General features: G+C 44.3%; 1 protein-coding gene across 2 annotated transcripts in view; it reads left to right on the top strand.

Annotated features, from left to right (window-relative positions):
• Nucleotides 1-25,431, top strand: part of LOC143770034 (neurotrypsin-like) — a 97,338-nt gene extending 71,907 nt beyond the window's left edge. For both annotated transcript variants that reach the window (XM_077259246.1, XM_077259247.1), the window contains exons 12-15: nucleotides 9,954-10,032; nucleotides 11,078-11,200; nucleotides 19,379-19,656; nucleotides 24,892-25,431. In XM_077259246.1, coding sequence (XP_077115361.1) covers nucleotides 9,954-10,032; nucleotides 11,078-11,200; nucleotides 19,379-19,656; nucleotides 24,892-25,202 — 791 coding nt within the window. In that variant the 3' untranslated portion in view covers nucleotides 25,203-25,431. The remainder of the gene's footprint in view (nucleotides 1-9,953; nucleotides 10,033-11,077; nucleotides 11,201-19,378; nucleotides 19,657-24,891) is intronic.
• Nucleotides 25,432-25,704: the final 273 nt, after the last annotated feature.

Raw genomic sequence — 25,704 nt, 5'->3', positions numbered from 1 at the left:
AAGCAGCACCATAGTAGCTGTGGGTGTAAATCCCAGGACCTCGTCCAGGTCATCGATTAATATATCTTCAAAAAATGGCGGCACCCCAAAAATCCAGATTCAAAACAGTGCAGATGTCTTTATTTAATCAATGGTCAGTTGTTATGCTAGAGTAGCAACTCACTTGGGATCAAAGGTAAAGCTAAAAACTGAGACTGATCCTGACGGTTCCGGTACAGACAGGAGATCCTGACCCTATAGTCCCTAGTGATTTCTGCATGGGCTGAGATAGCCCTAACCACAGACTGAAAGATGGCAACTCAGTCCAGTGCTGCCTGAAAGGCCATTGAGTGCTTCACGTTCCTCATAAAGAACTGAAGGGCAAAGCAGAGTGTGAATTACCTACAAAATGGCAGATGTGCTGAAATAGAAAGAGATCCCAGAGTGAGTAAAACAAACCACGAAATACAAAACAAAGTATAAAGCAAGAATTGTTTGAATATATGCCACCTACTTTCTAAGAAGAAACAGAAGATAGATGCAGGTAAAAGAACAGAAACAGCAAAATGGTAAGCTCACCGTCATCAGGGGCTTATCTACAACATTCTGTAATGCTGTAGATAAGCCCCCGATGTTACCTAAAAGAGGAGAAAAAGAGGTTAGATTATACTCACCCAGGGGCGGTCCCGCTGTGGTCCGGGTCTGATGGGTGTCTCAGGTCCGGTCCGGGGCCTCCCATCTTCATTTCATGACGTCCTCTTCTGGTCTTCACGCCGCGGCTGCGGCGTAGGCGTACTTTGTCTGCCCTGTTGCAGGCAGAGCAAAGTACTGCAATGCGCCGGCGTCGGGCCTCTTTGACCTGTCCCGGCGCCTGCACACTGCAGTACTTTGCTCTGCCCTCAACAGGGCAGACAACGTACACCTGCGCCGCAGCTGCAGCGTGAAGACCAGAAGAGGACGTCATGGAATGAAGATGGGAGGCCCCGGACCGGAGACACCCATCGGACCCGGACCGCAGCGGGACCGCCCCTGGGTGAGTATAATCTAACCTCTTTTTCTCCTCTTTTAGGTAACATCAGGGGCTTATCTACAGCATTACAGAATGCTGTAGATAAGCCCCTGATGAAGGTGGGCTTACCTCACCAGCGATTTTGGGGATGACAGGTTCCCTTTAAACTACAGCAGAATGGCTGGACATCCAAATGAGACCATCATCAGCAGGAAATTCCACCAGGGAAAAAAAAGAACAGAAAGCTGCACTAAAAGCTGATAGGGCAGACAAATTAAAACACCTGTGTTATATTAAACAGACTCCAGCCAAAATAACAGAGAAAGAAAGAAGAAAAAAGAAAAAGGAAGAAAGAAAGAAAGAAAGAAAGAAAGAAAGAAAGAAAGAAAGAAAGAAAGAAAGAAGCACCAAAATCCTATAAAATTTAGACACATATCCTTCAGGTCCAATGCAATATACTGGGCAAAATAAGCATTACTCCAATAAGGCATGAAAAAACATTGAAGGACTTTTTATTAGCCCATGTGGCAATATTTCTGCTCCATAGTAGAGCCTTTCTCATGTTTGAGAAAAGCTCTACTATGGAATCAAAACGTTTCCAAATGGGCTAATAAAAAGTCCTTCAAAGTTTTTCATGCCTTATAGGAGTACTGCTTATTTTCCTCTATATAGATAGTGTATTATTTCCAATGTTGCTTGGCTTTGCAAAAAGTGGAAAGACAAATGTGTCATTTGACTTTTAACCAGATAAGCTACAGGTAAAGTGTATTATTAATATAAAATATTACTATAATTCAGTCTTCTATGTTTGCACAGGAATTGTTGGCTGGTATTTATGCTATTATATTCTATACAAGGCAAGATGGCATGAACGAGGATTGTCTGGTTTAGAAAAACCCCTTGAAAAAATTAACTTTAAGGGAATTACTTGTTAATGTGAGTATTTAGAGTAGTTGGCCAAATCTTTATTTTACATAATGTATTGAAAATATGATTTTGTGGCACTTGCTAATGTCTGAGTATTACATGTTCTCCTCCTGCACTTGTCACGTAGCCTTCCTCACAGACTGCACATCTGATCTATTTTCATAAGAGATGATAGACCAGACCTGATAATCGGCATTGTCGAAATGAAAAAACGTCTTTCTCATTTGTGCTGCTTTTCAATTGGAGGAGGCCGTTGGCAGCCATCAACTAACATTTTCAGTACAGAAGCTGTGAAGAAGACTGCACTAACCAGAAAACCTGGCAGATCTCAGCTACCAACCCCCCCCCCCCCACACACACACACACACACACCCGCCTTCTTTGTAATTGCAGACCTCAGACCACATTCGGTGACATGTAAAAGTTTTGGCACCCATGGTCAAAATTACTGTTATTGTGAACAATTAAGCAAGTTGAAGATGAAATGATCTCTAAAAGGCCTGAAGTGCAGATGACACATTGCCTTTATATTTTAAGCAAAACAAACAATTTCTTCTTTTACTTTTAAAAAATTACAAAAGGAAAATGGACAATGCAAATGTTTTAGGCACCCTGCATGGTTAGTACTTAGTTGCACCCCCTTTTGCAAGTATCACAGAGTACAAATGCTTTTTGCAGCCAGCCAAGAGTTTTTCAGTTCTTGTTTGAGGGATTTTCATCCATTCTTCCTTGGAAAACTCTTCCTGTTCTGTGAGATTCCAGGGTCGTCTTGCACTCACTGCTATTTTGAGGTCTAGCCACAGATTTTCAATGATGTTCAGATCAGGGGACTGTGAGGGCTATTGTTAAACCTTCAGCTTGCGCCTTTTGAGGTAGTCTATTGTAGATGCTAACATGTGTATACGATACAATACGATATGATACACTTTATTGATCCCAAGGGAAATTATGGTATTACGGCAGCGTTACAAACTGCATTTCAAACATTACAACATTACAGCATTACAAATAGCATTACATAAAGTAATTACTAGACACAGATCTTGCACATGACTAACCACAATACGTAACAAACAAATTTGGGTGAATGTTGTTACTTAAATCTCTGATCATTGCTATTAGTGCACCAGCCATAGGTCATTGTTGTCTTTCACCCTTAGGAAATTGTTCACTCTTCTTATCTGCATCTCAAAAACATTTCTAGAATTCGCCCTTTTCTTACTTTCGACTCTGCAAAAACTCTTACCGTTTCACTCATTCATTCTCGTCTGGACGATTGTAACTCTCTACTAATTGGCCTCCTTCTGACCAAACTCTCCCCGCTCCAATCTGTCCTAAATGCTGCAGCCAGGATCAAATTCCTCACCAACCGTTACACCGATGCCTCTACCTTGTGCCAGTCATTACACTGGTTACCCATCCACTCCAGAATCCAGTACAAAACTATTACCCTCATCCACAAAGCACTCCATGGCTCAGCACCACCCTACATCTCCTCTCTGGTCTCAGTCTACCACCCTACCCGTGCCCTCCGCTCCGCTAATGACATCAGTTTAGCATCCTCAATAATCAGAACCTCCCACTCCCGTCTCCAAGACTTTACACGTGCTGCGCCGATTCTTTGGAATGCACTACCCAGGTTAATACGATTAATTCCCAATCCCCACAGTTTTAAGCGTGCCCTAAAAACGCATTTGTTCAGACTGACCTACCGCCTCAACGCATTAACCTAACTATCCCTGTGTGGCCCATTCAGAAAACTTAAACCATGATCAGGTTCCTTGCATCATGTTCTCATACAATTTATGCAGTTAATAGCCCTCTGCGTCTGTACTGTTACATATTTAGGCTGTTAACTGGTTCATGCAGCTTTACATGAACACCCGATCCTTACAATATGGCTGGTTCGAACAACGAAAGCAATTGTTACCATCTACCTCTCGTGTCTCCCCTTCTTCCTCATAGTTTGTAAACTTGCGAGCAGGGCCCTCACTCCTCTTGGTATCTATTTTGAGCTGTGATTATTGTTATGCTGTAATGTGTATTGTCTGTACAAATTCCCTCTATAATTTGTAAAGCGCTGCGGAATATGTTGCCGCTATATAAATAAAATTATTATTATTATTCTCCCATAGCAGTAGGCACAAACGATTTCCTAAATTTCTCCTTCTTGCACCTAAGTAAGATTAGACGACTGCTGAATGTCCTCTTCTGCTTCAAGAACAGCTCGTATAATGGGTGTGTATTATTGTTCATTATAGCCCTACACTTCATCTGAATAATATCTTCCACTACCTCCTCAAAAGAGTCAAGATGGAGGCCAACAGCCGCTCTTGCCTTCTTGATAAGTATGTTGAGCTTATTAGCGTCAGCTACTCGCACACTACTGCCCAGCAAATGATAGCAAAAAAGATGGCGCTTGCCACAACGGACTGGTAAAACATTTAGAGCATTTTACTGCACACATTGAACGACCCGAGCTAGAATGTTTAGTCTCCTCATTCCCTTCTTGTAAACCTTCTCCGTATAATACCTCCAATCAAGTTTGCCATCTAGGTGAACCCCCAAATATTTGTAGCTCTCAACCATCTCCACCTCCTGGCCAGCAATAGTGATCGGTAAGTAATCGTCCTTTTTCCTTCTATGACTCACCACCATCCCCATGTTCTTCACATTTAGTTCTAGACAGGTAGTCTGGCACCAATCCACAAAGTCAGAAACCAGCCTTCTATATTCCTCCTCCCCCCGGTCCCCCACAATGCCCCCTACAGTCACTCAGTCATCTGAGAATTTTTGGAGGTGACAGATTTATACTGAAAGTCAGCTGTATACAATGTGAAGAGGAAGGGTGACAACACTGTACCCTGAGGGGCTCCAACATTGCTCTGTACACTGCTAGATACCACCTCCCCCATCCTTACAAACTGCAGCCTGTCCATCAGGTAGTCGTTTATCCAGTTCACCATCCCCTCATCTGCCGCCATATCAGTCAACATATTTCGTGGTAAGGGCAGCTGTAAGGTATTGAAAGCACTTGAGAAGTCAAAGAACATGGCGCAAACTGCCGTCTCATCATTGTCCAAGAATGAATGTACTGTATGTAGCAGAGACACTACTGCATCATCCACCCCCAATCCCTGCTGGTACGCAAACTGTAGGGGGTCAGTGTAGGCCCTCACCCTCGGGCACAAGTAGGCAAGTACTCTCTCCAACGACTTCATAGCATGCGATGTTAAGGCCACTGGACGATAGTCGTGTAGGGAAGTCGGAAACATGATCTTGGAAACCGGCACCAGGCAGGTGGTATTCCACAGCATTGGTACTCTCTGTAATTGTAGGCTCCAGTTAAACAGGAGCTGGAAGACAGTACACAGTTGGTTTATGCACGCTATGAGAACACGTGGACTGAGGTCATCAGGTCCAGCTGCTTTGCCAATGACTAGTTTACTAAACTGTTTCCTCACATCGCTTGGGGAGACAGTGAAAGCAGGCAGTTTATCCCCCAATGTCAATGCTGCTGATCGTTCTCCTGCTCCATCCCCCATTCCTGATGACGCTGCTCATATGTTGGTGAATCTGTTGAAAAACTCGTTCATTTCATTAGCCAAGGGCAGATCCACTTCCCCACGCTCCGGCCTTGCCGTAAACCCAGTTAACTGCTTCATGCCCGACCACACCTCCATGGAATTGTTGTGTGACAGTTTATTTTGTAATTCAATTTGGAACACCTCACAGGCATTCTTAATTTTCCCCTTTAAGTCCCTTTGTATCTGTTTCAGTTTCTTTGTATCCTTAATTTTGAATGCCAGTTTTTTCTTGTTTAGTAAGTACAGCGCCCCAGAGTCCTGGTCGTTGCAGTGATGTCATTCTTCCACCAGGGGGAGTGATATTACGTCTGATGGCAATAAAGGAGATCTCCCTACCAGGTATCACAAACCATACACCACACTTCACACTCCAGACCACCAGGGGGAGCCTTGCTCCTATCTACTAGGGCACTCCTCACAGAAGGGTAAAACTGGTGGGCTGGATAGAAAGTTAGAGAAAAGCTGACTGGGCTTTGCCCAGGCAACACCTGTCAGGCAGACAGGGGGAAAAGAGGAACATCGGAGCTGTAGACAGAGGGTCCCTGACAGGGGTGGGATCCTGTCAGAGGCCTAGCGAGACAGAAAGACACGGAGCTGCGCCTGCCCCACGTGCGGCAGCATCCTAAGAAAGGACACGAAGAGAATTGTGTTGTAGAGGGTGAGAAACGAAGTCATAGCACAAGGAGAAAACACCAGGAGTTCTACCCTGAAATAGGCTGCCTCCTTCTGAGGCGCGTAGCCGGTGGCCGGAACACCGAGGGAGCAACCGTCTCCAAGCCTTGCTCCAGAGACCAGCAGGACAGTCAATTCCAAGTTGGCTGCCCGACCTTAATACCTAGGAGACACGGTGGCAACTTGTGGGCGCCGGGGTGTCTCTAGGGTCCCTGTAAAAAGCCTCAGGCCATCAGTCATACGGGTTTGTCCTATCCATACCATCTGGGGGACAGAGAGGAAGACATAACATCTAGAACATCTACAACAGTTGTGAGGACATTACCGAGAAGCTCAGCAGGGAGGTACTACAACACACAGGTGCTAGAGGAAGGCTACTGATTTCCACCTGGATAAGGGGACTCTGGATTTGCCTTCAGACCAGCTGGACTCTGCCTACCCTGTGGTCTGTACCCTGGACTGTGGATGCTGAAGCCTTCAGTAAAGGTAAAGAGACTGCACCCTTGTGTCCTCGTTATTCACTGCGCCTCTCACATCCACTATCTACACTCTGGGAAGCCCTGGGGACACACTTCACCTGTGGGAAGGTATACCATCTCAGCTGCCATAACATCACCCCAGCGGACCCCTTAAACCAGCGTCGGTCACCCTGACCGAATACCACAGGTGGCGTCACGAACTACCCCTTTAAAGACCTTTCCCAAAACCATAAAAACTCTTTCCTTTATTTGGACGTCCCTCAAAGGGCCACGGACCGGGTCGGGCCACCGTGACATTCCCCGAACCGAAGGATCCGGTACCAAGTACCCCAGTGCCCTTACGTGGGGGCGCTCCATAAGTATTTCAGTTCTTTTGTAATCCAAGGCTTGTTATTTGCATAACATCGAATCTTCTTAACTGGTACTACAGTATCAGTACAAAAATGTATATAATCAGTTACTCTCCCGACAATATCACAATATCACTTACATTATCATGATCTCCCCTGTCGCATATCACTACCCAGTCTGTGAGGTCAAAGCAGTCTTGCAGTGCCTCCTCAGCTGCAGGAGACCACCTCCTAATTAGTTTCATAGTCACTGGTTGTTTGCTGACAACTGGTTGATATAAGATGGAGACAATAGTATGAGGTTGTGGTCAGATTTCCCCGGGGGGGGTTGTTGGGGTCAGGCGAAGAATAGGCATCTTTAACATTTGCTTAGAGGAGATCTGATATACTGCTGTCCCTTGTTGCACATTTAACATATTGATAGAACTTTGGAAGAGCCTTTGAGATTATGACCCATTTTTATGATCATGACTGAGCATTTTTTTTAAACCTCATTCTATGTATACTTTTCCCCTTTATAAGTACATTCCTCTGATGACATGTTAATATGGAGAAAGAAATGCGTCAGGAGGGAATTTTTTTTTCTGGGATAAGCTGTAAGAGAGCAACACTTGGCCCTTGTTAAGGCCCCGTCACACACAGCGACACTGCAGCGATACAGACAACGATGCTTATCGCTGCAGCGTCGCTGTTTAGTCGCTGTGTGGTCGCTGGGGAGCTGTCACACAGACTGCTCTCCAGCAACCAACGATGCCGAGGTCCCCGGGTAACCAGGGTAAACATCGGGTTGCTAAGCGCAGGGCCGCGCTTAGTAACCCGATGTTTACCCTGGTTACCAGTGTAAAATGTAAAAAAACAAACAGTACATACTCACCTTCGCGTCCCCCGGCGTCCGCTTCCTGCACTGACTGAGCGCCGGCCCTAACAGCAGAGCGGTGATGTCACTGCTGTGCTCTGCTTTCACTTTCCGGCCGGCAGTCAGTGCGGGAAGCGGACGGCAAGGGACCTGATGGACACCGGAATGTGAGTATGTACTGTTTTTTTTTTTTTACATTTACGATGGTAACCAGGGTAAACATCGGGTTACTAAGCGCGGCCCTGCGCTTAGTAACCCAATGTTTACCCTGGTTACCAGTGAAGACATCGCTGAATCCGTGTCACACACACCGATTCAGCGATGTCAGCGGGACCTCAATGATCAAAAAAAGGTCCAGGCCATTCCGACACGACCAGCGATCTCGCAGCAGGGGCCTGGTCGCTGGTACGTGTCAAACATAGCGAGATCGCTACTGAGGTCGCTGTTGCGTCACAAAACTTGTGACTCAGCAGCGATCTCGCTAGCGATCTCGCTATGTGAGACGGGGCCTTTAGGGTGGGAGCATTTACATGGGCCATGACAGGGCAGAAAGAAGTGATGATTGAATATTGCCATCCCCGTTGAAACTCTGTGGAATCTAATACCTGTTTGGCTCAAATGACTGAGATCTAAACTTTTTCTTTTCTTTAGCACTTCTGCACTTTATTTGTATTTGTTCTATACTCATATGGCACTAACTGATATGTGTTTAAGGCTAATGCGGTATACAAAGGCTCCACAATAGGGTCAGTATGAAGTGTACAGTATATATTGCCTGGGTCAATCCTTATTTTATTATTTTTTCTCATTAAAAGTTATATTTTAAGTTATCTTTCTATGCTGTTTGGATTATATATACCCTGAGAGATTTTTTGGGATCCTGTACAAGATAGCAGGTGTCTGTGCTACTATAATCAGATGTATGGGTCCTCGTAGATTTCTAAATCCTATAAAAACATATATGTTTGCCCCCACCCTTCATTATAATAATAATAATAGTAATGTCACCCATCCAGTGCCCCTTCCAGACATATATGTTAGTCCATCTTTTGCAACTTCCTGGTATGTACGTCCCCCATCCTGTGCCCATTTCTGGTATATATGTCCCCATTCTGCCTGTGCATAAAAAAACCCAAAAACATTTTATTCACCTTGCTCCGATCCCACAATGTGCGTCTTCCTCCTCTAGAGCTGGTGCAGAGGCCATCAGCAGCCATTGGCGTGCCTGCTATGGCGATGCATCATGTCACTTCCATGCAATGCCAATGCCTGGCACACCGATGTCAGCTGCTAGCTTCTGATTGGCTCTCGGTGTGTATTGCAGCACAAGGAGCTGGAGGGTGCCTGCTGTGCAATACACTTCAGCTGAAGCAGGGGCTGCGGTCAGTGGGCCCCCCTCCAGCACTGGCCCAATTGAACCCTCTGTGACAGCGATTGTTATGCCATTGCCAAGGCCATATCAGAATACCAATGCGTTAATAGGATGCAGCAGGCCCCCATGAAAGAGGCGGGGCATCACAGGTACAAAATACTGATGAAACAATCACTCACAAACCTACCAATTTGTGGAGGGGGTGGTTGTCTAGTATTAAAAATATACCCACATGAGGCTTGCATAGGGTCACACAGGTACATGTGATGCACAGTGCCTGTCTTAACAGACGCTTAACTCATTGGTGACGCCCATACTATTACATCAGTTGGGCTGTCCAGCACCACAAAAATGCACCCTACAAGGACAGATATCCCAATTCACACAGCTAACACTAAGGGACCTGGCTGCATTCTGCAGGAAAATTGAAAAATGTGAAATAAAAAGATAAAAATTATGTATAAAACATATGAGGTATTGGTTGATATTTTGGCAAAAAATACGCAGCAAGTTCACAACTCAACTAAAAGGTCTTCATTGTCTTGCGAGTCCCTACATTAAGATGAAAAACGGCTCACAGAAGGACATAAATTAAAAAAAGATCTAATTTGCATATTTTTTCCATGCCAATTAGTAATTAACATCTGGTCTTCTAATACAGAGGCGGATATACAAAGACGTTCCCATATGTGTGAATAGATATGTCTTTATTTCCTTACTAGATGGTGCACCTACCAAGTGTGGCATAAGTCACGTGTCTCGGAGAAAAAAGAGAATTGTTGGTGGAACCAAATCCATAAGGTAATAAATTCAACCCTTGTGCATAGTTGCTGCCTTTTTATTTTTTATAGGAGTTGACAAATTATTTGCCACTTTCACCCCTCTTGAAAAGTCTGACACTTGCCAAAAAGAATGTGTCTAAAAACATCTGCACATGTTTATATAATGGTTACAGCGCTTGTGTTCAGCGGATAACTAGCTCTCATTTCTCACCAAACATGGTCAAGACGGTGACAGTGGAGAGATGTTATGGCTGAATGATACGTTCATTGGTTTCTTTTCTTCTGCTTTCAATTGAAGATATGTATTAAATAATAAAAAGCATTAAATAATAAAAAGCATTGTAACTGATCACTTTAGAAAACTAGATTACATTTTGAATTGGTGACACTGGTAGACACAGACAGAAAAGGGCCCCTGTGCAAGAACAATATATGGGCCCTTTGCAGCCCAAGAGCTCCTAAAAATGCTAAATTGCACCTGCTTTGGAGATAGAAATGGGGCCCTTTACCTCTTGGGCCCTTGGCGGCCGCACAGGTTGCACCAATGATATGTCCGCCCCTGCTTGGTGACATTTACTTTTTTCTTTACAGGCGTGAGTTAAATGTTGGTTGGAATATATTTGTGTATTTGTAGCTTTATATATATAGAGAGAGCTAAAAGGCAATGAGGGAAAATGTATTCTTCCTACACAGTGTACAAAGCTGTGCCAAAATTGTCACGGCAGCACATGCTTTATGTCTCGTGGTAGACTCGTTAATCATCTTTCTAAACTTTTCATCACATATTAATTGGCTTACTTTTTATCAATATTTTGAACAAAAATTTAGCGCATGGTATTGTATTTTAAGCCATGCCCACATCCTGCTTTCCTCTAAGCCATGCCCAATTGTCTAGTGTCTACAATATATCCAAACATGGTGCAAGGCATGAACTCTAGTTTTTCACCGCAAAGTAGCTAGAATTCTAGAAGGTAGAAGGTATTGATGCTTTTTCTTCCTACCTAATATTATTAAAATATACCAAATAAATTATAAGTTAATGTATTTAATATTTCTTTCCACAGGGGTGGATGGCCATGGCAGTCCTCACTGCGCCTTAAGGGATTCCACAAAGAGACACGTCTGTTATGTGGAGCTACACTAATTAGCAGCTGCTGGGCTCTAACAGCCGCTCACTGTTTCAAAAGGTTAGAAAGATGTTCCACTATTTAGCCTGCAAGCAAAATAGGTTTGTGCCAAAGTCCAGCAAAAGTATGGAGCTCATTGCTTCGTAAGGCCCGATGAAGGCACTAGTTCAGTGCAGAAACATGCAGCCTTATATATTTCTAAATAAACTTTTTCCTTGGATTTTCTTTTCTTCATCAGTATTTTTATCTTTTGGAATCAGCAGCCCTTTTAATGATATTTTATCTACTCACATAATGTCTACAGCGCTGGCAAAAATTAAGAGACCACTGCAAAATGTTCAGTTTGTCTGATTTTTTCTCTTTATAGGTATATTTTTGAGTAAAATGTAAATCGTTCATTTAGGCTAAGTGCACACGTTGCAGAATTGCCGCGGAAATTTCCGCAACTCCTGCCACGGTTATATCGCATGCGGAATTGGCATGCGTATTCCCGCTAAACACTAGCATTTTGCAAGCATAATTAGCTTGCAAAATGCTAGAGTTTTCCAAACGATCTGTAGCATCGCTTGGAAAACTGATTGACAGGTTGGTCACACTTGTCAAACATAGTGTTTGACAAGTGTGACCAATTTTTTACTATTGATGCTGCCTATGCAGCATCAATAGTAAAAAGATCTAATGTTAAAAATAATAAAAAAAATAAAAAAAATGGTTATTCTCACCTTCCGGCGGCCCCCGATCTCCTCAGCGGTGCACGCGGCGGCTTCCGTTCCCAGGGATGCTGTGTGCGAAGGACCAGGGATGACGTCACAGTCACAGGAATGTGACATCATCCCAGGTCCTTCGCCGCCGCTTGCACCGCTGAGAGGTGGGAGAACTCTGGGGACCATCAGAAGGTGAGTATATCACGATTTTTTATTTAAATTATTTTTTTCTAACAGTGATATGGTGCCCAGTCCGTGGAAGAGAGTCTCCTCTCCTCCAACCTGGGTACCATCCGCACATGATCCGCTTACTTCCCGCATGGTGGGCATAGCCACATGCGGGAAGTAAGCAGATCAATGCATTCCTACATGTGCGGAAACCCCGCGATTCTGCAAATTAATGAACATGCTGCGTTTTTTTCCGGAATGCGTTTCCACTCAGGAAAAAAACGCAGCATGTGCATACAAAATGCGGATTGCATTCTTTTAAAAAGGGGGTGACCAAGGACTCGCTCCGAAACGCGCATCGGGGCACGTGTATGCTGGACCCACTCATCCCTTAAAGGTATACCATCCTATACTTAAAACCCAATAAGCTCAGCAAATTCACCTGATTTTCTATTTGCACTGTTTCACTTTTATAGAGTGCTGGTTTTCATTTAGGGAATTGCTGTTCCTTGCACCTTATCTTGATATCACTTGGCACTTTGTTGTGACAGTAAATACTGTCCTCACTTGTGATTCTTTTATTATATTTATATTTTTTGCGTTTTTTTGCACATATTTTGCAATTTTTGCACAGTTATAATAGCATATGGGTCTATAGTCATTATTCTTTTTTAGGGATTTTAAATGAACTGATTATGTATATTGATTGATTTCTTCCATATATTCATCTTGCATACATGCGTATTGTTTTTTATTATTTCTTATTTATTGTGGAATGCTGTTGCCGCAATTAATTAATAAAATTTAATAATATTTCACCTATTTTCTTGCCTGACTCCCTGTTAGTCCATTGTTTCTGCACCATGGTGTCTTTTATTCATATGGTTCTGTAGCTTGGTGGCTATGATACCTGACAGGAGTTTCCATGTTGTAAGTCAGGTTAGTGGGTGATAGTTGGATGGAAGTGTTCCTTTGTGAGGATCCTTCATGATCCGCACTATTCTGCCTTGTGTTAGCCAAGCTGGCTGGTGACCTGCTTCTAGCAGTTGGCTCATCTGCTTTGCCATGCGTTCATGTACCGCTGTTAATTTCTTAAGCCAGTAGGTGTGGATCATGTCTGGGCCAGGTGCTGTCCAGCTCTTCATGTTCTTGACACGCTGCTGAATGTCTGCTTCTGTAATGGTGACTGGTTCTTGCGCTAGGCGGTTGCTATGTTTCATTCTCAGATCTTGCAGCCACATTGCAATGGTGTTGTGTTTTTTCCTTCTCCCATATGTTCCTCCAGTATTGTTCAGTCTCTGCTATTCGAGGAGTTGCTGCCTTTGTGCTCTTGCTCTGTAGTTCGGAGTACACCTTGGATGGTTCTTTGGAGAACAGGGCATTTATCTTCTTGGCCACAGCATCTCTAATGTATCTCCCTAGTCTTGCAGTGAGTGCTGTGAGCCTTTGTTTAGCAGTCTCTAGGCCTTCAGTTTGGGTCAGGCCTTTGTACTTGTCTAACTTGGCCTTATTCTTGATCTTTACACCATTCTGTTAGTTGGCCGATTTCCCTTCGTGTCACCCTGATCTTTGTCTCCAGTCTTCATTTCCAAGGGGGCATGTACTTCTGGTGTTATGGTGATGGTAGGTATTGATGCAAGTGCTCTATTGGCATCTTCTAGCATGCTGTCTGGTGGTGTTTCTTTGCTGAGCCTTGGCAGTCGATCTCTGGTATTGATGGTATTTAGTTTATCTATGATCTTCTGTTTCAGATCAGCCACAGTGCTCTCTAGTTAGCTAGATTTGATCAGGATTTTCAGGGGATTGCACCTGTTGATCTTCCAGGTCTTCATTTGCAAGTAGATCTGCAGTGCAGTTAATCCATCTCAAGTTGTGATAATAGCTTTCTCTTTATGACATTGAAACATTGGGTGACAAGTTGTTTCTCAGTCTGTGGACATGCAGATCTTGTATCCATCCACAGTTTCCTCATACACTTCATATATCCTCTCTCATTAGGTCTGCTGTTAAAGTAGCATTTCATCAGATCCAGGTTCTCTTTCCTTGTCCATGTTTGGTTTGTTCCAACAGCCCATTTATCATAAGATTGTACTGGTTCCTCAACATACTGCTCAAAAAAATAAAGGGAACACTTAAACAACAGGATATAACTCCAAGTAAATCAAACTTCTGTGAAATCAAACTGTCCACTTAGGAAGCAACACTGTTTGACAATCAATCAAATGCAAATGGAATAGACAACAGATGGAAATTATTGGCAATTATCAAGACACACTCAATAAAGGAGTGGTTCTGTAGGTGGGGACCACAGACCACATCTCAGTACCAATGCTTTCTGGCTGATGTTTTGGTCATTTTTGAATGTTGGTTGTGCTTTCACACTCGTGGTAGCATGAGACGGACTCTACAACCCACACAAGGTGACTCAGGTAGTGCAGCTCATCCAGGATAGCACATCATTGCGATCTGTGGCAAGAAGGTTTACTGTGTCTATCAGCATAGTGTCCAGAGGCTGGAGGCGCTACCAGGAGACAGGCCAGTACACCAGGAGACGTGGATGGGGCCGTAGGAGGTCAACAACCCAGCAGCAGGACCGCTACCTGAGCCTTTGTGCAAGGAGGAACAGGAGGAGCACTGCCAGAGCCCTGCAAAATGACCTCCAGCAGGCCACAAATGTGCATGCGTCTGCACAAACGGTTTGAAACCGACTCCATGAGGATGGTCTGAGTGCCCAACGTCTACAGATGGGGGTTATGCTCACAGCCCAACACTGTGGAGAACGCTTGGCATTTGCCACAGAACACCAGGATTGGCAAATTCGCCACTGGCGCCCTGTGCCCTTCACAGATGAAAGCAGGTTCACACTGAGCACATGTGACAGATGTGACAGAGTCTGGAGACGCCGTGGAGAGCGATCTGCTGCCTGCAACATCCTTCAGCATGACCGGTTTGGCAGTGGGTCAGTAATGGTGTGGGGTGGCATTTCTTTGGAGGGCCGCACAGCCCTCCATGTGCTCACCAGAGGTAGCCTGACTGCCATTAGGTACCGAGATGAGATCCTCAGACCCCTTGTGAGACCATATGGTGGTGCGTTTGGCCCTGGGTTCCTCCTAATGCAGGACAATGCCAGACCTCATGTGGCTGGAGTGTGTCAGCAGTTCCTGCAAGATAAAGGCATTGAAGCTATGGACTGACCCGCCCATTCCCCAGACCTGAATCCGATTGAACACATCTGAGACATCATGTCTCGCACCATCCACCAACGTCATGTTGCACCACAGACTGTCAAGGAGTTGGCGGATGTTTTAATCCAGGTCTGGGAGGAAATCCCTCAGGAGACCATCCACCGCCTCATTAGGAGCATGCCCAGGCATTGTAGGGAGGTCATACAAGTACATGGAGGCAACAATATAAAACTGAACATCATTTCCTTGTCTTGAGGCATTTCCACTGAAGTTGGATCAGCCTGTAATTTGATTTTCCACCTTGATTTTGAGCATCATTCCAAATCCAGACTTCCTTGGGATATTAGTTGTGATTGACATTGATCATTTTTAGGTTTTATTGTTCTCAACACATTCCACCATGTAATGAATAAAGATTTGCAACTGAAATATTTCATTCAGTGATATCTAGGATGTGGAATTTTAGTGTTCCCTTTATTTTTTTGAGCAGTATATATATATATATATATATATATATATATATATATATATATATATATATATATATATATATATATATATATATATATATATATAGTACAGACCAAAAGTTTGGACACACCTTCTCATTTAAAGATTTTTCTGTATTTTCATGACTATGAAAATTGTACATTCACATTGAAGGCATCAAAACTATGAATTAACACATGTGGAATTATATACTTAACACAAAAGTGTGAAACAACTGAAATTATGTCTTATATTCTAGGTTCTTCAAAGTAGCCACCTTTTGCTTTGATGACTGCTTTGCACACTCTTGGCATTCTCTTGATGAGCTTCAAGAGGTAGTCACCGGGAATGGTCTTCCAACAATCTTGAAGGAGTTCCCAGAGATGCTTAGCACTTGTTGGCAATTTTGCCTTCCCTCTGCGGTCCAGCTCACCCCAAACCATCTTGATTGGGTTCAGGTCTGGTGACTGTGGAGGCCAGGTCATCTGGTGTAGCACCCCATCACTCTCCTTCTTGGTCAAATAGCTCTTACACAGCCTGGATGTGAGTTTGGGGTCATTGTCCTGTTGAAAAATAAATGATGGTCCAACTAAACGCAAACCGGATGAAATAGCGTGCCGCTGCAAGATGTTGTGGTAGTCATGCTGTTTCAGTATGCCTTCAATTTTGAATAAATCCCCAATAGTGTCACCAGCAAAGCACCCCCACACCATCAGACCTCCTCCTCCATGCTTCACGGTGGGAACCAGGCATGTAGAGTCCATCCGTTCACCTTTTCTGCTTCGCACAAAGACACAGTGGTTGGAACCAAAGATCTCAAATTTAGACTTATCAGACCAAAGCACAGATTTCCACTGGTCTAATGTCCATTCCTTGTGTTCTTTAGTCCAAACAAGTCTCTTATGCTTGTTGCCTGTCCTTGGCAGTGGTTTCCTAGCAGCTATTTTACCATGAAGGCCTGCTACACAAGGTCTCCTCTTAAAAGTTGTTGTGGAGATGTGTCTGCTGCTAGAACTCTGTGTGGCATTGACCTGGTCTCTAATGTGAGCTACAGTTAACCTGCGATTTCTGAGGCTGGTGACTCGGATAAACTTATGCTCAGAAGCAGAGGTGACTCTTGGTCTTCCTTTCCTGGGGCGGTCCTCATGTGAGCCAGTTTCTTTGTAGCGCTTGATGTTTTTATGCCACTGCACTTGGGGATACTTTCAAAGTTTGCCCAATTTTTCAGACTGACTGACCTTCATTTCTTAAAGTAATGATGGCCAATTGTTTTTTTTTCTACTTAGCTGCTTTTTTCTTGCCATTATACAAATTCTAACAGTCTATTCAGTAGGACTATCAGCTGTGTATCCACCAGACTTCTGCACAACAAAACTGATGGTCCCAACCCCATTTATAAGCCAAGAAATCCCACTTATTAAACCTAACAGGGAACACCTGTGAATTGAAAACCATTCCCGGTGACTACCTCTTGAAGCTCACCAAGAGAATGCCAAGAGTGTGCAAAGCCGTCATCAAAGCAAAAGGTGACCACTTTGAAGAACCGAGAATATAAGACAAAATTTCAGTTGTTTCACACTTTTTTGTTAAGTATATAATTCCACATGTGTTAATTTATAGTTTTGATGCCTTCAGTGTCAATTTACAATTTCCATAGTCATGAAAATACAGAAAAATCTTTAAATGAGAAGGTGTGTCCAAACTTTTGGTCTGTACTGCAATTACCTTAAATTGTCTGTCATCCACTTCCGTCTGGACGTCTTTGAATCCCACAATCCACTGTGCCGCACCAGAAGTACGCTGACCGCCATATTGGAATACCCAAGTGATGGGTATTCCAATATGGCACCCGCTGGTGGTACCAGTCTGTCCGTCACTCCCCGTCTCCCCTCTCTTCTGTCCATCGCTCCCCGTCTCCCCTCTCTTCTGTCTGTCGCTCCCCCATCTCCCCTCGCTCCTCTCCGTCGCTCGCCCGTCTCCCCTCGCTCCTCTCCGTCACTCCCCGTCTCCCCTATCTTCTGTCCGTCGCTCTCCGTCTCCCCTCTCTTCTGTCCATTACTCCCCATCTCACCTCGCTCCTCTCCGTTGCTCCCTGTCTCACCTCGCTCCTCTCCGTCGCTACCCTCAGTCCTCTCCGTTGCTCCCCGTCTCCCCTCACTCCTCCCACCAACAATCATAGCGGCGGCCATGTTGGTGGGACAGAGTGCTGATCGCCAATCACATGGATGAGAGCAGGCGCGGCAGATGGATCCTGGAGATGCTGCTCTCCGCGCTGCTGATCTAGGGGCTCCTGAGTTCGGAGGTGCAAGGAGCAGAGAGCGGCAGAGACGGTGAGAGGCGGAGCTCCAGAGGGAGGTGGGGCTCCTGGAATCACCGGCTGTAGCAGAGCGTGTCCTCCGAGCAGAGGAGGAAATACTGTATAATGTGATGGAGGCCCGATGCGAGGGTGGTGGCGTGCCAATGGGGGCAGGCTTTCCAGCATGCCCCCTTTAGCACGTCACCACCCTCCTGATGCGATAGCATCAGGCCTCCATCTAGTAATTCACATAAAACCAGAAAAATGGGGCAGAAAAAATTGTGGGCAGCTTTCCAAAATTGTGGGTAAACAACTTCAAACATGTGATGCTCATTCAAACTCACCTGTGTCAAGTAGCAGGTGTGGGCAATACGAAAAGAACACCTGAAACCAGATAAAAAGGAGAGAAGTTGACTCAATATTTGTATAGTGTGTGCCATACTAAGCATTGAGAAGATAAAGAGAAAACTGACTTGACAACCAAAATTGTTGAAAAATATATACAAAACTCAATGTTATAAGTTCATCTCCAGAGATCTTGATGTTCCATTGTCCATGCTGCGCAACATAATCAAGAAGTTTACAGCCCACGGGACTGTAGCTAATCTCCCTGGACGTGGATGGCAGAGAGAAATTGATGAAAGTTTGCAACGCAGGATAGTCCGGATGATGGATTAGCATCCCCAATCATGTTCCAAAGAAATTCAAGCTGTCCTGCAGGCTCAGGGTGCATCAGTGTCCGCACTAACTATCCGCCGACATTTGAATGAAATGAAAAGCTATGGCAGGAGACCCAAGAGTAGCCCACTGCTGACACAGAGACATATAAAAGCAAGACTGCAGTTTGATAAAATGTACCTGAATAAACCAAAAATTCTCCTGGGAAAGTGTCTTGTGAACAGATGAGACAAACATAGAACTTTATGATAAAGCACAACATTGGCGCGACCAATCAGCGAAGCAGGGTTTAAATCCCACGCCAGTATCGCTGATTGGCCGCATGCGAGCAATTAGCAAAGCGAGGTTCAAATCCCGCGCCAATTCGCGGCCGGACTGCGCCCGTCACTGATTGGTCGTGGACAGCCGGGCGAGACCAATCAGCAAAGCGGGGTTTAAATCCCGCGCCAATATCGCTGACTGGTCGCGGCCGGCCGGGGGCGACCAATCGGGGAAACGAGGTTCAAATCCCGAGCCAATTCGCGGCCGGACTGCGCCTGTCACTGATTGGTCGCGGCTGGCCAGGCACGCGACCAATCAGCGACGCAGGATTTCCATTACAGAGAAACAGGCAGAATTAGACGATTATATAGTAGATTAAATGTAGCCATTGCAAGTGTTTGTACATATCATTCTGTAGTATTAAATATATTGTTCCTTTTTATATTCGGTTTTCTAGATTTGGTGACAAGCCTCATAAATACTCACTTAGAGTTGGTGATTACCACACTGGAGTGGAGGATGATTTTGAGCGTGAGTTGCCAGTGCAGAAGATCGTTGTACATAAGAAATACCACGCTGGCAGCAATGACAATGACATTGCATTGGTCAGATTAAAGGGAAAGGAAGGTCATTGCATGTCATTTACCTACCATGTCCTGCCAATATGTCTTCCGGAAAGGAAGGAGTCATTTGTACACAAGAAGCCATGCTTCATTTCTGGCTGGGGAGACACAGGTATTTCAATCTATTGTATTATTATATTACACCTATACCTAAATATTACTGTATAATATTACTTTATATTACCTGATTGCTGAAATGTACAGTAAATAATGTACATCTCTTAACCAGTAAATTGAATTTTTGACAGTGTCCACTATGGTACTAATTTAGAAGTGTTTATGAAAATTAGGTCAAAGGCTACCGTATATACTCGAGTATAAGCCGACCTGAGTATAAGCCGACCCCCCTAATTTTGCCACAAAAAACTGGGAAAACTTATTGACTCGAGTATAAGCCTAGGGTGGAAAATGCAGCAGGTACCGGTGAATTTCAAAATTAGAAATAGATACTCCATACCATTCATTATGGCCCCATAGATGCTCCACATAAAGCTGTGCCATATATAATGCTCTGCATCGTTGCCCCATAGATACTCCACATAAAGCTGTGCCATATATACAATGCTCTGCACCGTTGCCCCATAGATAGCTGTGCCATATATATAATGCTCTGCACCGTTGCCCCATAGCTGTGCCATATAGTGCTCTGCACCATTGCCCCATAGCTGTGCCATATAGTGCTCTGCACCGTTACCCCATAGCTGTGCCATATAGTGCTCTGCATCATTGCCCCATAGCTTTGCCATATAGTGCGCTGCACCGTTGCCACATAGCTGTGCCATATAGTGCTCTGCACCGTTGCCCCATAGCTGTGCCATATAGTGCTCTGCACCATTGCCCCATAGATAGCTGTGCCATATAGTGCTCTGCACCGTTGCCCCATAGCTGTGCCATATAGTGCTCTGCACCGTTGCCCCATAGCTGTGCCATATAGTGCTCTGCACCGTTGCCCCATAGCTGTGCCATACAGTGCTCTGCACCGTTGCCCCATAGCTGTGCCATATAGTGCTCTGCACCATTGCCCCATAGATGCTCCACATAAATCTGTGCTGCTGCTGCTGCAATAAAAAAAAAAAAAACACATACTCGCCTGTCTTGCTTGCAGCTCCTCGGCGCCATCTTCCCGGCGTCTCTCCGCACTGACTGATCAGGCAGAGGGCGGCGCGCACACTATATGCGTCATCGCGCCCTCTGACCTGCACAGTCAGTGCAGAGAGACGCCGGGAAGATGGCGCGACGCCCGGCGTGTGGAACGAGGACAGGTGAATATGTCATACTTACCTGCTCCCGGCGTCCCGCTCCTTCCCCCGGACAGCTGGTCTTCGGTGCCGCAGCCTCTTTCTCTATCAGCGGTCACCGGCACCGCTTCATTAGAGAAATGAATAGGCGGCTCCGCCCCTATGGGAGGTGGAGCAGCCTATTCATTTCTCTAATGAGCGGTCCCACGTGACCGCTCAGGGGAAGAGGCTGCGGCACCCGGAGACCGTGGGACGTGCAGGGGGGGCGCCAGGAGCCCCGGAAGCAGGTAAGTATATGACAGTGCTCACCCGCCGACCCCACCACCGATCATGACTCAAGTATAAGCCGAGAGGGGCACTTTCAGCCCAAAAATTTGGGCTGAAAATCTCGGCTTATACTCGAGTATATACGGTACTTTGTTTGTGTCAGGCTACTAGTTGCAATTTTTGGGGCAGTTTGGGCATTATTTTGTGTGCAACCTAATTACCAAAAATACTGAATAAACGTTCATGCTAGATAATGTGATGCTACAAAACGGACAAACTGTGAGGCAGAAGAGTCAGACGTTCCGGGGTCAATACCAAGAGAGTACGTAGATAGCCAAGGGAAAAGACGAAGGCGTAAGTCAGGTCACAATCCATGGTCAATAACAAGAGATTATGAATCAAAAGCTAAAGGACAAGACAAAGTAATAGTCAGAACACGGTCCAAAGGCAGCAGAAGATCAGAACTCAGAGCATCAGAATCAGGCTAACACTCACCAAGAAGCCCAAACTACGTCTGACAGGGATCAGGGACAGACAGCTCAGTTAAGTAGCTGGGTAATCACCAGGATACCGAACACCTGGAGAAAGTCCCGCACATCCTAGTCACAGATTGGACAGTTGAGTTGTCAATCAAAGCACCGACACCTCAGCAAGCCCATCACAGGATTGGACAGCCAAGCTGCCATTCAAGACACAGACAACTCAGCAATACAGTTTCCTTAGAACAGCACAGCAATCACTCACTGAGTGGAGGAATCATGACAGATAAGGCTACTTTCACACTAGCGTCGTTTGGCCTCCGTCGCAATGCGTCGTTTTGGAGAAAAAACGCATCCTGCAAAAATGCTTGCAGGATGCATTTTTCTCCATTGACTTGCATTAGCAACGCATTGCGACGGATTACCACACGTCGCATCCGTCGTGCGACGGATGCGTCGTGTTTTGGCGGACCGTCGGCACAAAAAAACTCTACATGTAACGTTTTTTTGTGCGTCGTGTCCGCCATTTCCGACCGCGCATGCGCCGCCGGAACTCCGCCCCCTCCTCCCCGGACATTATAATGGGGCAGCGGTTGCGTTAAAAAACTGCATCCGCTGCCCCGTTTGTGCGGCGCTTTCAACGCTAGCGTCGTTGCGTCGGCACGTCGCATTGCGACGTGCAGTGCACGACGCTAGTGTGAAAGTAGCCTAACCCACTATTTGCTACTCAAATTAGCTTTAGGTTTCTAAATAGGGTGCCTGGGAAACAGTGCCCTCAAATTCTTCACCTTTGCTCCCAGGCAATCCTCCACTCTTTCCCCAAATTAATGAAAAGAAAACACTGAAACCAGTTCTATGAAAGCTCAAAGGTTTTTGTAGAATTATTTCTCCTGCTAATTTTGAGCAATTCTGTATTCTCATACTTTAGCCATGCGGCCCCTGATGTACAACCTAACACGGTTATTTTAACCAGGATGGCACTATATCTTGCCTTTCATTGTCAAGAGACTGAGTAGACAATTGGTCCAAGATTTTCCAGCTTGTACAATCTCTAGCTATACTTCAAGGCTTTATCCAATGTTTCGACATTTTGTAAAAATGGTTGCAAGTATTTTAAATTAACAAATGATATCATGATCCCAGTAGAGGATCACATGATGGCTGTGACCATTGATTGGCTGCAGTCAAGAAAATGAACACTTGAAGCGCATCAGAAAAGTCAGGTTTAGATTGTTTGCAAAGAGAATAGGTGAGAAATATTTTGTACATTATTTTACGATACTGGCAGCCATTTTTAAAATATTAGAACATATTTATTGGTCCTGCCCAGTCATTCAAACCTTCTGAGAAATGTGTCTACTCTTTATAATACAGAGTGCTCTGCTTTGTAACTTCTACCCTGAAATTTGCACCGTTATTCTTTTTCCACATATCAGTTTCTAGTTTAAAAATATTTTATTGAGACACGTCCTTCAACCCATGAGATAAGTAATATCTTCTACAGCAGAGGAATTTATTGATAGCTTACATGCAAATGGAACAATGTTTGGTTCACGCTGATGGTTCCAGTGGCATATTCATATAGACCTGGTTTTATTGAATGACATTAAAAAGCTCAAGTATAAGAGTAGATAGGTGTCAGATAAATCAAGATAACGGGGACCTTATGGAATTTTATGGAATTAATTTTATGGAATTTTATGAAATGAAGGCCTTTTTGCTGTCTTTTTTTTTTTTTCTTTCTGTCTTCATTTCTTTGAGTTTTCGTGTCAATTTAAAGTTAAATCAGGGATATTTGCGATCACAATTCATATAACTGCTTATTATATGGTCTTGGCCGTTCTAACAGGAACCTGTTTAAAATGAGAACAGTCAGTGATATTTTTTAATTCATACTTTCAGTAGTCGCCCAATATATATAATTCAGTTAATGGGAATCTGTCACCCCAAAAATCGTATATGAGCTAAGCCCACCGGCATCAGGGCCTTATCTACAGCATTCTGTAATGCTGTAGATAAGCCCCCGATGTAACATGAAAGGTAAGAAAAACATTTTATATTATACTCACCCAGGGGCTGTCCCGCTGCGGTCCGGGTCCGATGGGCGTCGCGGTCCGGGTCCGGCGCCTCCTATCTTCTTACGATGACGTCCTCCTCTTGTCTTCCTGCCACAGCTCTGGCGCAGGCATATTTTGTCTGCCCTGTTGAAGGCAGAGCAAAGTGCTGCAGTGCGCAGGCGCCGGGCCTCTCTGACCTTTCCCGGCGCCTGCACACTGCAGTACTTTGCTCTGCCCTCAACAGGGCAGACAAAGTACGCCGGAGCTGGAGCCGCGGCAGGAAGACAAGAAGAGGACGTCATCGTATGAAGATAGGAGTCGCCGGACCCTGACCGTGATGCCCATCGGACCCGGACCGCAGCGGGAGCACCCATGGGTGAGTATAATATAACCTGTTTTTCTTACCTTTCAGGTTACATCGGAGGCTTATCTACGGCATTACAGAATGCTGTAGATAAGGCCCTGATGCCGGTGGCCTTATCACATACGATTTTTGGGGTGACAGATTCCCTTTAAGATTCTTTCTCTTTTGATGGTTCATAGAATCTCATGTTTAAACCTTAAAATTGCATGTTCTTACGTTCTTTCAATTGGGACACCATCTCAGTAATCAGAGGTTTCTGTATAATGAAATTGCATGGACTGGACTACTGAAGTTCTTCACAGAGGGAGTCTGAAACACTTATCACAGTTATTGATAATGAGTAGACAGCTCTTGTCGTACAGCTATAATATAGGTACTGACAGTTCATCCTCCCTGATTGTACATTTATAACTCAGCAACTTATTTAGGAGAATATAGAGAAAAGGACACTTAAAGTATTACCATAGCAAGCAGAGGTTTTACTGGCTATAGCTGACCATGTGATGCAGTGCTGATTTATCAAGGAGTTTATGGCAGAACATAGAAGACAAAATGTAAGGTGAAATCTGGTTATAGAGACAAAGATAAGGCTGAACTGAAGCAAAGTACATACATCTCACTGTATTTAGATTTTTTTCCCATTTTTTAGTACCCTGTATGTTAAGGTGAAAAAGCGATAGCTCTTGGAAAAAGGGGAGGTGAAAATGGAAACACATAGAACGGAAATTGGCCTCAGCGGAAAGGGGTTAATATAATTGCAGTCTTACCATTCTTCATTTCATAGGTCTAACTGCTGTATTTTTGATTCACCAAAAAGATTCACGTATTTTCGATCATTTAATGTAAAAGCAAAAATATTGCTACGGTATTGCTTTTCCCATGCGAAAAGCTCTCTTCAAAAGGTTAAATATATCTTCTTCTAATTTTAATTTCTTTTCACAGGTACTTCCTATTCGAAGACCCTTCTGGAAGGCGCAGTTCCAATTCTTCCCAAAGAGAAATGTGTATTTCGTTATAAAGGGAAATTTACAAATCGAATGATCTGTGCCGGAAATTTATCTGAAGACAATAGAGTAGATAGTTGTCAAGGAGACAGTGGCGGTCCTCTCATGTGCCAAAATGACCATGGACAATGGATAATAGTAGGAATAACTTCTTGGGGCTATGGGTGTGGACGAAAGGACTCTCCCGGAGTATATACCAAAGTTAACAGGTTTATCCCTTGGATTAAAAGAGTTACGAAGCTGAAATAAGCTAAAAACGAAACAATCTTCATTCATTGTTATTTACCTGACTCGTGTTGAAAACTATGAACTTTTTACCATGAGATTCATCTTGGAACAATATGTGCTCTACAACATGCCTTAATTCCATGTATAGCCTTTGATGTAAAAAAACAAAGCTGTGAAATGTCCCCATGTTTTGTCCTTGTCACTGTAACAACCGTATTGTGTATAGAAATATATCATTTAATTTCCTGTTTATTGTCGCCATATGATTTCTACTATGATCATACAGACATACTACTGACAACAAGGCGCATCCTAGGTTTGCAATGTGGACAGCAAACAATTTAAAACAAATTCTATGCCAGTTTTCAGCCCAATCCATGTGCAGCATGTATCAGGCAGTGACTGTATGAGTTCAGCCAGGTATGTTTGAAAGTTGCTTGGCACTGAGCTGCACAGGAGACTAGTTGAAAAGGTAGGTCCCTGCGACTTATCTCCACCCAACACCATTGACTGTCTGCGTGTA

The sequence above is a fragment of the Ranitomeya variabilis genome, chromosome 4, assembly GCF_051348905.1.
Source record: "Ranitomeya variabilis isolate aRanVar5 chromosome 4, aRanVar5.hap1, whole genome shotgun sequence".
NCBI classification, from domain to species: Eukaryota; Metazoa; Chordata; class Amphibia; order Anura; family Dendrobatidae; genus Ranitomeya; species Ranitomeya variabilis.
This window is presented reverse-complemented; position numbering and strand designations above follow the sequence as displayed.